General features: G+C 35.2%; 1 protein-coding gene across 16 annotated transcripts in view; it reads right to left on the bottom strand.

Annotated features, from left to right (window-relative positions):
* Positions 1 to 15,395, bottom strand: part of CHD9 (chromodomain helicase DNA binding protein 9) — a 218,217-nt gene that overhangs the window by 95,869 nt on the left and 106,953 nt on the right. For 12 of the 16 annotated variants that reach the window (XM_011220466.3, XM_034638811.1, XM_034638810.1 and 9 more), the window contains one exon: positions 4,341 to 4,672. In XM_011220466.3, the coding sequence (XP_011218768.1) occupies positions 4,341 to 4,672 (332 nt within the window). Of the gene's footprint in view, positions 1 to 4,340; positions 4,673 to 5,442; positions 5,727 to 5,803; positions 6,205 to 15,395 lie in introns of those variants that run through there. The other 4 variants (XM_034638813.1, XM_011216586.3, XM_011218646.3 and 1 more) reach the window with 4 other exon arrangements.

The following is a 15,395-nucleotide window of genomic DNA, read 5'->3' as shown; positions in this document are numbered from 1 at the left end:
AAAATAAATGTGTACCACACATGTTTTCAAAGTTTTTTTTGGTCATATGCCAAGAAAAAATTAAATATATTTATATTTTATCCAGATATTAAATTCTTACTATTTTGAATACATGCAATCAGGGTCTCATTTGTCACTTTATTAACAAGGACTATGAAGTGATAATTCCCAATTTCTGATGATTCATTATATCTTCCCTCAGATTTTGTTAATTCATTTTTTTCCCTTCTATATTTTATTATTTAGATATAAATGTATCTCTGTAGACATGCATATAGACAAACTCACACATTAGTTTTATTTAAAAACACACACACACATATATGTATATGTATGATGCAAGGTAATTAATGTTATTTTTCTTCTTCCTTTTTGGGGTTTCAAACAAACTATAGCAAAAAAGGGCACAATATAATTTCAAAATTTAATTATGTTTTACTGTTTTTCTTTATAATATGATGTCCTTAATTTCTACTTGACTTTGATAAATATTTCCTAATTTAGAGTTTTCCGCTTTCACTCAAGAGAAAAGCTATTTCTAGCCACCTGATATCTAGCATACAGAAAGAATAATTATGAATAATATGAAAAAGAAAACATCAAGTTTAATCATGAAGGACTGATTAAATTTATAGGGCCACAAAACATTTGTAAGTATTAAAATCATTCTACCTATGCCAGTCCAATAAGCTGTAACACACAGAAGTAAATTCTAATTGACAACGTGGAAACATAATTTAAATGTTAACGTAATAAACCATAAATTTAAAAATGCCCCAATTAAATCATATGATATCCTACTATATAATCTCAAATCACACATAAAAACCATAAGAAAATTCTACTCGAAGTCTTAGAATGAATTTATTTTAGAATCTAACTCTCTACTATTACCAAACCATTAGCTACATCCCTGTGGTTTTGGTGAAGGATTGGCTTGCCATTTCTGTTTTTGATTTAACAAATCAAATTCAGCCATTTGGTAACATTTAATATTTAACCTCCTACTCATTCATTCATTCCATAAAATTCATTCCATTCCATTCATGGAGCATCTATTATGCACCTACTATTACTAAAGAAATATCTGCTATTCTAGTTGAAAGGCAGCTTGTTAGAACCTGACTGCCAAGAACATGACCAACATTAAAGTAGAAAAGGCTCTTTCCCTACCTCACTCTTTTTTACGCCTGCCATTTCCATTTCAACTCACCATCTTCCACATAACCCTGGGCAACCTTTCAAGCTCCAAGCAAATTTCTAACGAAATTTACCTCTCCTAAATGCAACCCTAGCTACCTGATAAACAGAAACATTCTTATATGAAAAGAGCCATTAATAAGTTAACCTATTACCCTCTTAACAATTAGCAACTTTTTGTTTTTCTGTTGTTGGTGGTTTTTTTTGTTTTTTAAGTAGACGTGCTCCTGAAGTGAGCACTGCCTGCCTAACTTTTTAACTGGTCTTATTTAGGAACAGAGCCTTAGTGGAAAGAGAACCTAGGCATATGAGTGAAAGTTTAGGCTTGAAAAAAGGGGCGTGGCTCCCAGCCGCAGACTTCTCTCTAAATAGCTACATGCTATTTACGTTTTCAGAAATAACGACTAACATTTATTAAATTCCGGGTACTGCTCTATATGCTTTAAATGCTATTAAATCATTTCATCCCCAAAATAACACCATGAGGCAAGTACTATCATTATCCCCTTTTTACACGGAAGAAATTAAAGCTTGGAGAGGTTAAGTACTTGTAAAGGGTCACACTGCTTATAGGTGACAAAACTGGGATTTGAACAAATGCTCCTGGCTCCAAAGCCAAAGAACTTAACCAAATTAGCATACTGTGTGCCAATGTAATTCACAGAGGTGCAAAGATGAGATTGTATACAAGTGCTCTGAAAAGGGCCCTTTTTTCCTTGTACTTTAAAAAAAATTAATCTACAAGAGTAGCACAAGTGATAAAAAAGGTTTCGAGCACACTAGCAAGCAGAAGCAGTACTAGTTTTCTTCCTTCTAGACTGTAACAAATCACATGTGGGGTGGGTGAAATGAACACCAATTCTGACTATGCATCAACTATAGCTTAGTTTACAAATTTAGCTACTCTCAAAATTTCTATTTCACACTGCTGGTGGTTAAGCTCCAGCATACATTCCCTTCAGCTTTATCTGGTATCTGTCATTTGATTGTAGCAATAGCCCAACTGTTCTCAAACTAACAGAAAAATAAAATTTTCACAAGAAAATGTTTAATATATCATAAAATGCTATTAATTAAAATTATGCAACTAAACTATCTAAATGACTTCACACAGAAATTAAAAACTTGTCAAATTCAAAATTTAGATATAGCAGCTTATTGGAAAGTACAGTAATATTTCAATTGACTAGTATAGGAACTTTGGGTTGTATATGAATTTCATTTCCAACTATGTTTTCCTCCAACATGACAACCTTTGTCTTTGATAAACATGACCAAGAAGTCATTGTTTTACTCCAATAGTTTAATTACAACATATAAGGCGAGCTTCCATTTTACTTCCATTTACTTTACTTGGCTGCAACTTATAAATTCCTCTATCAAAAGGATACTCTTATACTCTCAACAAGTTTTTCTCTAGCAACTGCTCAGTGTCTTGCCATGTATTTATCTTTCCAATTTTCACTTGTTCTCTCAAGAACACTCTCTCTAAAACTACTAAACTGATCAACACTGTGCAATATTAAAGTCATTTGTTATTAATAATCTACCTATTTCTAACAAAAATATAAATATCACAGATAAGTCAGACATTCTACTGCAATATATTACTATTCCCTACCATATTCACGTTTCAAAAATCCACGTTTCTCTCTATTATGATCATTTCTAATTTCCCCTTATGTATATTGTTTTTCTTGAAACAGATTCACTTCTGGTATCTTTTGCCTCTACCTATTCCCTCCCAAACTTAAACTTATTGTAACTTTTGAAATTTCTCTACCAGTTTCTCTTGGTTTGTGCATTATTTTTTAAATGCCCTTCCAAATAGTACAACACTTTGCCTATGTCTCTGTATAAGTTAAAACTGGAAAACTTTAATTATACTAACTCTTAATACATTAAAGGATTAAATATGGGAATATGGGATTTCCTAATTAAAAACTAGACATAATATTAGAAAAATAAGATATTTTCATGCCAAACCTTTAAATATAAAAGGAGCAGAAATTTAACTTTCAAATTTCATTTTTGCTGCCTGCAAATAAAATGCAAAAATCACAAACATTAGTCACTGCTCTATTATGGCAAAAGAGCCCCTGTTATTTAATGGTTTGGATTGAAAGGAATCAGGATGTGACAATATAATTCAGTTTGGTGACTGCATTTAAAATGCTGAGAATTAATTTGTTTTACAAATTTGTATTAGTTCTAAATATCTACATAATGTATAAATTATTTCTTAAGAAAATGAAGATTTTCATAATAAAGGAATTCTTTACTGTGTACTTTGTGTGAGAAAAAAGAAAACAGATTAAACCCTTTATCTAAAATTTCACATAAAGCCTTCAAAAATGATCAAATATTCCTGCAAAAATAATTCTAAACTGTCGCAGCCTTAGGTTATTTTTACCCCTGCATGCAAAAATTTAAATATAATACAAGTATTAATATTTATTATATTTTATATTTTTAATGTATCCGATGAGCAGTCAAATAAAAACACCAATGATTAATGTACCCTTCTAGAGCAATTCCTTGGCCTTATAATTCTCTTGGAGCATTAATCCCCACCTGGCCTCTTTATTACATAAAGTAAGTCAGAAAGACAGTGAGGGAGCAGACCAGTAAGAGCTGAGAGCTGCTCATCGTTGATTTAAATGGTCTTAGTTTTCTTGTCATTTCGTTTAGTCCAAAGTTGTGGGTTTATTAGAAAGGATTGTATCTCACATTTCCAAACTATAAGGCGCCCAATGAAGTACAACTAAGAGGTAAGGAAATCTTACACAAGATTTCAATGCACTTTCGGTAAAGAAAGTGAATTTGGAGCTGGCACAGTAATGGGTTTGGTTTTGTTTTCTTTTTTTCTGTTTCATGTATGAAATATTTTCCTATTTTAAATTCCTTTCACGATTATTAATGTACAAAAATCTATGTTCACAGAACTGTAAAACACAGTAAATCTTGGAATATTTCCCAATTCATTCAGAAAAGGAAATTAGGTATACACAGTATCCAACAGCTTAAAACTTCAAAGTGGGAGTAAATACATAACACACAAATCAAAAGTAAAAGATGAGACACACTGCACTTTGACAAAAAAATTCAAAGGAATTAAATTTAATTCTTAACCAACTTACCCAATTTTTGCCTTCTCTTTTAACTTAGAACAAGTTTTTGTTCTTTTGCTCTCTTTGTCCTTTGGCTTGGATTTCATCCGTCTACCTTTCTTTTCTTCTTTTCCTTCAACTGAAGCACTAGGAAAGTTTTCAGGACTCATTACTCGTGGAATATTGCGTTCCCCACGTTCCTTTGCTTTTGCTATGGCCTCTGATATGATCCGATTCGCCTTTTCTTGCTTGCTTTCTGATTCCACTTTTTTCCTCTGCTTCTTCTCAGACATGATCCTCACCTGGGTATTCTGCAACTTAGTGTACGTCCCAGAACCATCACTCTTCTTGGAAGATGGAGGCTAGAGAAATCAGAATACTTTTTATACAACGTTTCATAGTACACCTAAACAATTAACACGAATTATGAACATTTAAAATTATGCTTAGAGTAAAATACATGAGCCAGTATGTGAGTGCTACAAACAAATTTAAAATTAAAACAGTTTGCTGATCTAGAAATTAGTGTAGGTATAAAATAAAAAGCTCAACTACTGCTTTTAAAAATGAAGGTTAAAGAAGGGTAATGTAGATTCACTGATATTTTCACAGCGTTCTTGATTAGTTAGTTGATTCAAATTCTGTCCTGTAAATACTGTGTGCATTTGAAATAAAAGTCTTTTCTTGCCTCCTCACTACAGAACTCCGAAAATTATTAATAAATTTAAAATAGCAATTTTAATTTAGAATGACTACTCCTTAGTTGATTATAATTTTTAGAAATATAAAGCTTCTCTGCTTTACAAAAAATTAGAACTCGAACCTGAAAACATTTAGATCATTTTTTAATGGGCAATCTATGCAGCAACATAGCTAGTTAGTAAATAAACATTCCCATACTTAAAATTAGAGAAAGTTTTAGTTTTTCCGTGAGTTAAATGTGAATTTTTTCTCTTTCTATATCATCATTTTGCTCAAGCAATTCTGAAAAAAAACCCCAAGTTTTACGTTAAAATTATTAATATTTTAGCAATATCACAGGAAGCAAATCAACAACATTTAAAAAAGAGTATCTTCTTCAAACACGCATTCATCCACATATACTTAGATCACAGTTTTGTTATGTTCTTACCCGTAAACATGCCTCTGACTATAGCAAAGGAAAAAACCACCAGGAATTTCCACACACATTTTCATGCTGATTCCAGTGTGCTTCACTGGATATCTTTTCTATACCTGCCTCATCAAAGGTTTCATAGCAGTGCTGCAGCACTGGGAAAGGAAGGAGGGCTTAGATTGCTCACTAAAATGCCACCTTAAGGCCTACAGGCTATAACAAATAACCAAGACTCGAGAAAACAGCAACAAGCTCAAGATGGCGATGCAGTACGACTCCCGCAGCAGCAGCCAGTAATAAGGAAGGTTATTCAATCCCATTAGCCTTTTAGCCCAAAGAACCCCTCCTCCTCCCACTCATTCAGGCTTTCACTTACCCTTCCTCTTGGCCTCTTCACTGAAGACATTTTTGGCGTCAGACAAAGGCTTGCCCTCTGCTTTTTCACCACCCCAGGCAGTGCTCAAGAAAAAAGCATTGAAAGAAGATTCCTAAATGGCCTATTTAGCAAGCTGCAACCTAGAGATGCACAACCCTCCACAAACACACATTGTGATTTATCAACACATTTCTGCCTTGGCAAGTTTATATCCACTGTTCATCCTATTTAGATATGAAAACGGCTGTAAACCCCTCCTAAAAAGCTGAGTTTCCTCAATAGCTGTAAGCAGATAGCCAGATTCCAACAAAGCACAGAAAGAAATGAATGCACAAAGCATCAAAATGCATCAGCATGAATATTAGAGATGTCGTTAAAAATACTGACTCCTTCTGCGGAAGTAGGCCAGCAGATGGTGCTACCAGTTATTATTCCATTAGACTCTGCAATTTAACCCCCGATGGACTGTTCTTCCCTCCATGTAACACATTAACTCTCGCTCTGCCACTTCCTGAAGTCAAGTTTTAAAAAATACACCTAAAACCTGATTTTAAGAGCCCATCTGAAAACTAAAACTGTGGTGAAATGGCTTTATGTAGCTACCAATATTAACAGATAAAATCCGATGCAATTTTTACTGGAGAAAAATACTTTTCTCCAGGATACCATGAAATACTGGAAGTAGGAAAATAGCCCACGAGGAGCAAAGGGTTAAAGAGCAGGTCATGCAAATGAACACAGAACAAGTGACTTCTCTTTAAGAAATTAGATAAGTTCTCTTCTGATTCTTCTAACAAACAGCTAAGGACGTTGTTTTTAAGACAGACGAACGAAGCTATTTTCACTTAAATTCTAAAGAGAAGTTCAAGATTTCAATAACAACACAGGAAAGCTGCCTGTATGCCCATGGAGAATAAATAACGACACTTAACATTTTTTCCTTATTTAAACCTGAAGAAAAACATTAATTTATTTTCCTAACACAAAAAACTCATAAAACCTTTACCCTTCATGTTCTATTTTAACTGAACTATGCAGTTTTTCAGATACAATTTTAGTTTCAGTTGCTTGCTAAAAATAAATAACAAGTCCTCCTGAATTTCATCATCAGTACAACTTTTCTTTCTGTAAAAAATTGAGACTATTTTAATAAGCAATGCCCTAACGTACCTAAAACAAAATTAACACTGCTTCAAAGTTCAAGTTTACTGCTTTCATTAGTACCATTTTTTTCAGTTGGTCTTGGCAAGTTATCTGATATTTCTATCAAGAACATTTTTTGTTTCTTTCCTTTTAAGCACCAAAGGTCTCAAAATGGAGCAACATTACATGACCAACGTCCAGGAAAGACCAATGTGGACAGCAGGGGAAGAAATTAAACTTTAGAGAACCTCTAATGACAAGGAAAGGATCTGACTGCCCTGAGAGGTTGTCTACATAAAAATCACAATAACCAATAGTAAGGGCTAACACTTAGTGCTTACTAAGTGCCAGGTACTACTCTAAGTATTTTTCGCATAATAACTCATTTAATCTGGAACAATAGGATAATGACAATAATGGAGAAAAGAGGATTAGCAAATGGTAGACACACTCTTATAGCAGTATTACAAAATGCTAGAACCACCTGAGCACAAGCAAAAAAAAGTCATAATGATAACAACAATAGTAAGAGCTAACACATATTTAATCCTTACTGTGTTCCAGGCACTATTCCTCATATTATATATTACATTAACTCAATCTTCAAAACAACACTGTGAGGTATGTACTTACAGCTGAGGATACTGGGGCATGAAGAAGTAACTCCCCCCAGATCACATAGCTGCTGACTGATGAAGCAGGGATTAAAAGGCAAAGAACCTCATTATAAACCATGCTCCTAATCATATGTGGTTCAAACAGCATAATGTACACAGATTGATCTGAATACAAAAGAAGCCAAATGACTTTCTCAAAATTGCAGAGACACTGGATAAATATAGGATGAAACAAATCTTTTCCTGTGCTCTTTCTAAGATGCAGAAATCAACTAGATATGGGCAGGTGAAGAGCAGGAAGAGTCAATGCTTGGTTTCTAGACCAAGCACTGGTATAGGAGAAGGTAAAAGAAATAGGATATCTAGTCGAGAAAGGATGGGTATTATGTGTGTGATAAGTTTAAAAGCTCTAGTAACTGAAAATTTGAGACAGCATCCTCAGAGAGGTCAGGGCTGGAATGGAAGATGTCAACTCTCTTGCTGTTTTCTTTCAATATCCTTAACTCACTGACACTACCCTCAGAACCTGGGATGATTTCCAAAATATCTCACTTCTCCCATTAAAGCTTTTCAATAGATTCTATTACGTGACTCAAAATCCCAATTGTTTAACAGTAAATCTTAACAGTAGACAACAATAACAAAATCCATGGTCAAATATTTCTTCTGCTATCAGAACACAGTATTTTAAAATTATATTCCCACAGAACATCAATATTGAGGGGCTAAGTAACTAAACATTTTTAATGTAGGTCACTTCCCAATTCACACATATATCACAAACACACAAAAAGATGTTACGGTCTTTCTCTTTTCCTTATATAAGCAGTCATAAAATTGTCAAGTCTACTTAATTGTATTTTGTTCTATTTTCCTTCCCATCCCACAGCTCCTGCTGTATCAACTTCCCACTTATTACGGTTATACTGTAGTTATACAGAAAAAATCTTCCTTATCTGTAGGAAATATATATTAGTCTTTGGTGGTGATGAAACATCAGGTCTGCAATCTACTCTCCAACTCTTCACAAAGTGAAAGAGTTTCTTTGTACTTCACTTGTGATTTTTCTGTAAGTCTGTCATAGTTTCAAAATATTTTTTTTAAACACAAGTTGTTTAAAAATCAAATATAAAGACAAAGGTCATACTCTCCAAAAACCTCTATGGTAAATGACAAAAACAATAATTTAAAAAGAAGGCATATATATTAATATCATATCTAAATTTTTATAAGACAAGGAAGTCACAGCAAAACATAAAGATGATTTCATACGTGATATATTAATTATGTTGATAGCAACTGAAAGGAATATATGGAAGACCTGGTATATCATATTTCATTATTGGGGAAACTCAAGGATTTACGGTATGAGTGTTTTTCAAACCACAGGTCATGACCTAATAGCAACTCATGATATAAATTTAGTGGGTCCAGACCAGCACTAAAAAAAATGAAATAGAACAGAATGAAAAAGTATGGTTTCTAGCATTTATGAATGCTACCTGTTACAAAATTAAAAAGTTTTCACACCCGCGTTACATCTTTTTTCCCTCATGAGAGAAAAAAGCAAAGAGATTTGTCCAAGAAATTAGATGTGTTAAAATCTCAGGGGGAGGGGTGCCTGGGTGGCACAGCGGTTAAGCGTCTGCCTTCAGCTCAGGGTGTGATCCCGGCGTTATGGGATCGAGCCCCACATCAGGCTCCTCCACTATGAGCCTGCTTCTTCCTCTCCCACTCCCCCTGCTTGTGTTCCCTCTCTCGCTGGCTGTCTCTATCTCTGTCAAATAAATAAATAAAATCTTTAAAAAAAAAAATCTGAGGGGGAAGTCAGATCTCTCCTCTCTTGGTGGAATGATTTTCCCACATACTCACCCAACCCACACTGGGAATTTGTCCATTTCAAATATTTTAGTGGCATACAAATAATTTAGATTATTGAATTACCAGTGTGTGGACAAGAATGGAAATTACAAACTTCCAAAAAGAGGGAGAGAATAATCACATGGCTACTATACATGTACTATAGAATCCAGTCTCCTCTACTGGGGGAAAGTTCTATGTCATATATATATATGTATGTATGTATGTATTTATTTATTTATAGTGAGTGAGCACAAGCGGGGGGTGGGGGGGCAGAGGTAGAGGGAGAAGCAGACTCAGCTTGGGGCTCCATCCCAGGACCCTGGGATCATGACCTGAGCTGAAGGCAGACGCTTAACTGACTGAGCCACCCAGGCGCCACTATTTCACATATTTTTTAAGTAATATGAAAGAATGAAAGGTCTCAAATATTAAAACAGATAAAATTACTTAGTAAGAATAAAACACAAAATAAGGAATTTTCAACAACAAAGATAAAACTGCATGATGGCTAAAAATCTTCCATCCTTTCTCTGGAGAGAGGACTGTTAGGCTTCAGGCCCAGGGGGTCGAGGTAGATGGAGGCTCCAATAGAAGACAAGATAAAACAGAAAGAGATAACAAGCCCTGAGCGAAAATGTGTTACTGCCTAGAGAGACAATGCAGAAATAACAGAAGAAAACCAACAGGGAAACCCCAAAACACCAAGTTCAAGGAACTAGCAGATGAAGAAGAGCTAACGAAGGAAAACAAAGAGAAACTTCAAGAATGGTAAGGTGAGTATCAGCAAAAGAGCGGTGTCGTGGAAGCCAAGAGGACAGAGTTAAACATTCTGCAGTCAAAAAAAGTAAATATATTGGGGCGTCTGGGTGGCTCAGTCGTTAAGCGTCTGCCTTCGGCTCAGGGCGTGATCCCGGCGTTATGGGATCGAGCCCCACATCAGGCTCCTCTTCTGGGAGCCTGCTTCTTCCTCTCCCACTCCCCCTGCTTGTGTTCCCTCTCTCGCTGGCTGTCTCTCTCTCTGTCAAATAAATAAATAAAATCTTAAAAAAAAAAAAAGTAAATATAGTAATTTGATATTATAAATAAAACTTATAAGGCATTTTAGTTCTCTTAAATTGTTTATGGTAAGCCAGTGTGCTAGTTTTTAAACTCTTTATTTTAAGAAGTGTTATATTAGTTACTTAAATATTCATATAAAACCAACCTTCTAAAAACAATAAATTTATAGTTAATCTTAGCAATATGTGTCAAACATTAATGTGCCGACTTCTTTTGGTTTTTTTTTTTTTTTTTAAAGATTTTATTTATTTATTTGACAGAGATAGAGACAGCTAGCGAGAGAGGGAACGCAAGCAGGGGGAGTGGGAGAGGAAGAAGCAGGCTCATAGCAGAGGAGCCTGATGTGGGGCTCGATCCCGTAACGTCGGGATCACGCCCTGAGCCGAAGGCAGACGCTTAAGCGCTGTGCCACCCAGGCGCCCCAGCGACTTCTTTTGGTTTTTATTTATTGCATAGAACATTTTTTCCACGAGCTACCAATAAAGTCTTTTTCTGAGTTTTACCCTTAGATCTATTTTCAGAGTTTTTGATGGAAGCAAAGCAATTATTTTACTCTGCTTTTCTTCACCTCCGTGAAGTGCCATGTTCACAAACTAAAAGGCCTACTCTCATCTTGTGACTTGTACTAGTACCCAGGTCTCCACTTTTAGCTAACCATGACATTCCTTTCTTTTTTTTACATTGATACCAACTTTACATTGATAAGGTAATACTATTAAAAGTACTGCCTTAATTTTAGTCATCCACATAGCAATTCAGGCAAACAGTACATATTCACAAAAGCTATATTTTTCAAAATACAAATTTGTTTTATGACTTATAGGAAATACGGAGAGAGGGGAACATGTTAGAGGACCTCATGGGGGTGTAATCAGCAAAATCCAGAATGTGGGAAACTCTACAGACAAATGACTTAATCACCTCAACAAAGGATCAAAAAAAAAAAAAAAAAAGAGAGAGATTTAAGACTAAATGATAAAAGAGAGAGAAAAAAAGGGACTCCTAAAATACATATCAACCAAATGTAATGAGTAGCCCTTGTTTTGATAGGGACCTGAAAAAGTCATTGTAAAAATTGTAAAAATAAATTTATTAAACTACTAAGGAATTTTAACTTTGGCTAGATATTTGATTATGAAGGAATGATAATTATTTTTTAGGTATAAAACTGATTTTGCAGTGGTGTTTTAAAGACAAAAATTTTTATCTTTTAGATATATAAGTTGAAATATTTATAGATGAAGTAATATGATTGAGATGTGCTTCAAAATAATCCATGGAAGGGGCACCCAGTGGCTCAGTAGGTTAAGCTTCTGACTCTTGATTTCGGCTCAGATCATGATCTCAGGGTCTTGGGATGGAGCGCCATGTGGAGCCCCATGCTCCCTCCTGCCCCTCTCCCTACTCACTCACTCTCTCTCTCTCTCTCTCTCTCTCAAATAAATAAAATCTTAAAAAAAAAAAACAAATACCCATGGAGGAGGTTGGAACGATAGAGGATCATAGAGATGAAACAGTGCCTATAACTGATGGCTACTGTACCTTAGTGATGCCTACTCTACTGTGGTGTACTCTTGAAATGTTATGTAATAAAGAAGCTTCAAAAGTTATCTTCTGGGAATAACAAGTAGCTTGGCATAACAAGAAAAGCAGGTGCATGCAGAAGAATGATAAGCAACAAGGACTGAAAGGCAATGGGTTAGATTATCAAAAGTGTTATAAGCTATGCTAAAATATCTGGACTTCATCCTGAAGGAATGAGGGAGTCAATAAATGATTACATATAGAGAAGGGTATCCAATTTTTAGATTTAGGGTTGCTAAGTGGTTTCAATAAAAATACCTGAATACTCGATGAGGATCTTTATTTATTTTTAAAACTTTTATTTATAAAAAGGCCATACATGATAACAAGTAATATTTAACCTTTCATGTGAGTGTGTGTTGCTTTTTCAATGCCGTATTATTTAAAAGTTCACCCCTTGCTTCCGGATAGATCGAAAGTATATTTTAAAAACATCAAAGCACAAAACCTCACAAAGTTTACTACTTACTTGGCAACATTAAATATACTGCATTCATCAGTCCATAAATTAGCCATGACGCTACAAGCTATGCTCAGCATAACGTTGTGATTTAGGGAATAGGCTCTGGTGTCAGCCAGCCCCAGATTCTAGTCCCAGTTTCATCATTTACTTGGGCCTCAGCTTCCCCATCCGTAAAATGGAGATATAACAGTATCTACCTTGTAATACTAGGGCTGTAGAGAGGCCCAACAGAAAATGTGCTTACTGTGGTGTCTGGCAAATAAACACTCAGAGATGTTAGGTATTATTGTTGTTGCTGTGATGTGACACTCTGCCCGTCTCAGTGATCATTCGGATCAGGGAGTATACGATGTCAGTATACCTTATTACTTACTAGGGATGTTGACTTTGATTGCTTGGTTAAAGTGGTGTCCACCATGATTCTCTACTACAAATCTCTCCTTTTATAATTAATAAGTATCTTACGAGACTAAACAAATATCTTGTTTCTCATATACATTTGCCCAGTAATTTTAGCATGCATTGATGGTTCCTGCCTGTAAAAATTATTGTGGTATTTGCCTAATGCAAATTTTCTACTCCTATCATTCCTCCCACATTTTCAATTGGAATTCTATTGTAAATAAAGCTGTCTCTTCTCCCTATTTATTTATTATTTATATATAGCATATACTATACTATATATAGTATAGACTCATGGATATTTATTTTATTCTATGGGTTATAATCTGGTACTATGATTATTTATTTGTTCAAATTGTCCCAGCTTTGGCCATTTAGAATATGTATGGCCATTGCCAGGTAACAATTCAAAATATCACACCAATAAAAAAATTAAAATATTATAGATAAGTATCACTTTGGTAAATAATATTAACTTTCCACAGCACCTTTTCTTTTTTTTTTTTTTTTAAAGATTTTATTTATTTATTCGACAGAGATAGAGACAGTCAGCGAGAGAGGGAACACAAGGAGGGGGAGTAGGAGAAGAAGAAGCAGGCTCATAGCGGAAGAGCCTGACCTGGGGCTCGATCCCAAACGCCGGGATCACGCCCTGAGCCTAAGGCAGACGCTTAACCACTGTGCCACCCAGGCGCCCCCCACAGCACCTTTTCTAAAATGCTTCTTAGGGGAAAAAATTTTAAAAAGAAGTGTTTTTTTTTTTTTTTTGAAGTTAATTTATTTAAGTAATCTCTATAAACAACGTGGGGCTTGAACTCAGGACCCTGAGATCAAGAGCCACACTCTCTTCTGATTGAGCCAGACAGGCATCCTGCAAAGAAATTATTTTAAAGACTTCTTGAATATGTTAATTTACAAACCATTTTACAGCCCAAAAGCTTCCACAATTTCTGGTGTTTTTTCTTATTTCATTTCACAGTATTCCCATGTGGTTAAAAATAAAATTAAATATGACTTCTAACTGGAGATGAAAGAGATCAGGCACAGATGGGACAAGTACATGTCTATCTCACTGGAACAACAGCAGAGTTCAACTCTTAAAAAAAAAAATCATTTTGCTAAGTATTGCCTACCATTCCCACATAGGTGACAATTGATCCAAAGTTCATAAAGCATTGAATTTATGATATTGTTAGGAATCAGAAACCTTTCCAATTTCCAAAGCAGTTTATCAAGCCGCCATTGTCGGTTTTTCCCCAGCCTGAGAGACTGAAGTGTGGTGGTGGCATTCTGACAAGACCCAAAGGTGAAGTACACTCTTACAGCCTCCACAGGTCCTGATAAAGCAGAAGGGCAACAGTGTAAGCAAATTAACCACGCAGTTACGTAATTGGCTTGATAACACTAACCACCACAATCTCAATTCTTTTGGCAGCGTTTCTGAATGTATTAATAAAATAAATACCAAGGAAAACACCTCTTTCATGTCTTTTAAAGAGGAAATTGAGTCAGTTATGTTGAAAGACAGTTTTTGTATACACTGCATTATGAAAAACCAATGTTAATTAGAATACTCAAGTGATTATTAACAAACATAAATGATGTGGGGGAGGCTAACACAAATACATTTGTAGTAAGGACAATTAGGCATTTAAACTTGATATACGGTTGTAGGCAAAAGAAATATAATTTTATTAGATGTCGAAGAGCAGCGAGATACAAAAAGTCAAAGCACTTTAAAAATCACAAAGTTTATGTAATGTTGCCATATTAAAATTTCACCTTGCAGAATGCAAAGTAAGTAATGAGAAACTGCATCTGTGGATGTAATTCTAACCACCAGAAAAAAAAGTACTCGTGGAAGCAGAAGTGATGAGAACTGTATGAGAACGCTAAACAGGCCCTTCTGGGGTCCACGACAGCCTAGGCATAGCAGTCGTGTGTCACTGACTTTATAAAGATAGAACTTTTAAAGTTAAAGGAAAAAAAAAAGGTATCATCATATGACCTGAAACTACAAAAGGATGGACAGATCAGTAAGGTAGGAAATGTAGTACCTCAAGTCAGGACTCAAAAACAAAATTCCAATACTATGAGCAGAAGTGATTCTAAGAGGGGAAAAAGTGTCTCTGAAAGTATTGGTTGCAGCCATTCAGATTTCAAGGAGCAGAGCACAGAAACTCAATTAGTAACAACATGAGAGGCACTGACATGTAAGAATAGTGTTGTGAAGTCCACAACGACTTAAGGTTTGATAAATGACTAAGGGCAATTAAAAATGTTCCACTGGCTGTTTTGAACAAGGACAGCTAGGATCTTCCAGGCACCCTGTGTGAGGGTGGGATGGATGGGAAAGGGAGGGGAGGGGAGGAGGGGAAGGTGACAGAGAACATAATTCAGACAGGAAAGGTTGAGTCTGAACCTGGTGGAGTCATGCTACATTTCTTTTAAGAATAGGAAG

The sequence above is a fragment of the Ailuropoda melanoleuca genome, chromosome 12, assembly GCF_002007445.2.
Source record: "Ailuropoda melanoleuca isolate Jingjing chromosome 12, ASM200744v2, whole genome shotgun sequence".
Classification (NCBI taxonomy): domain Eukaryota; kingdom Metazoa; phylum Chordata; class Mammalia; order Carnivora; family Ursidae; genus Ailuropoda; species Ailuropoda melanoleuca.
Note: the sequence above shows the minus strand (reverse complement) of the source record. Positions and strands in the feature narration are given on the sequence as shown.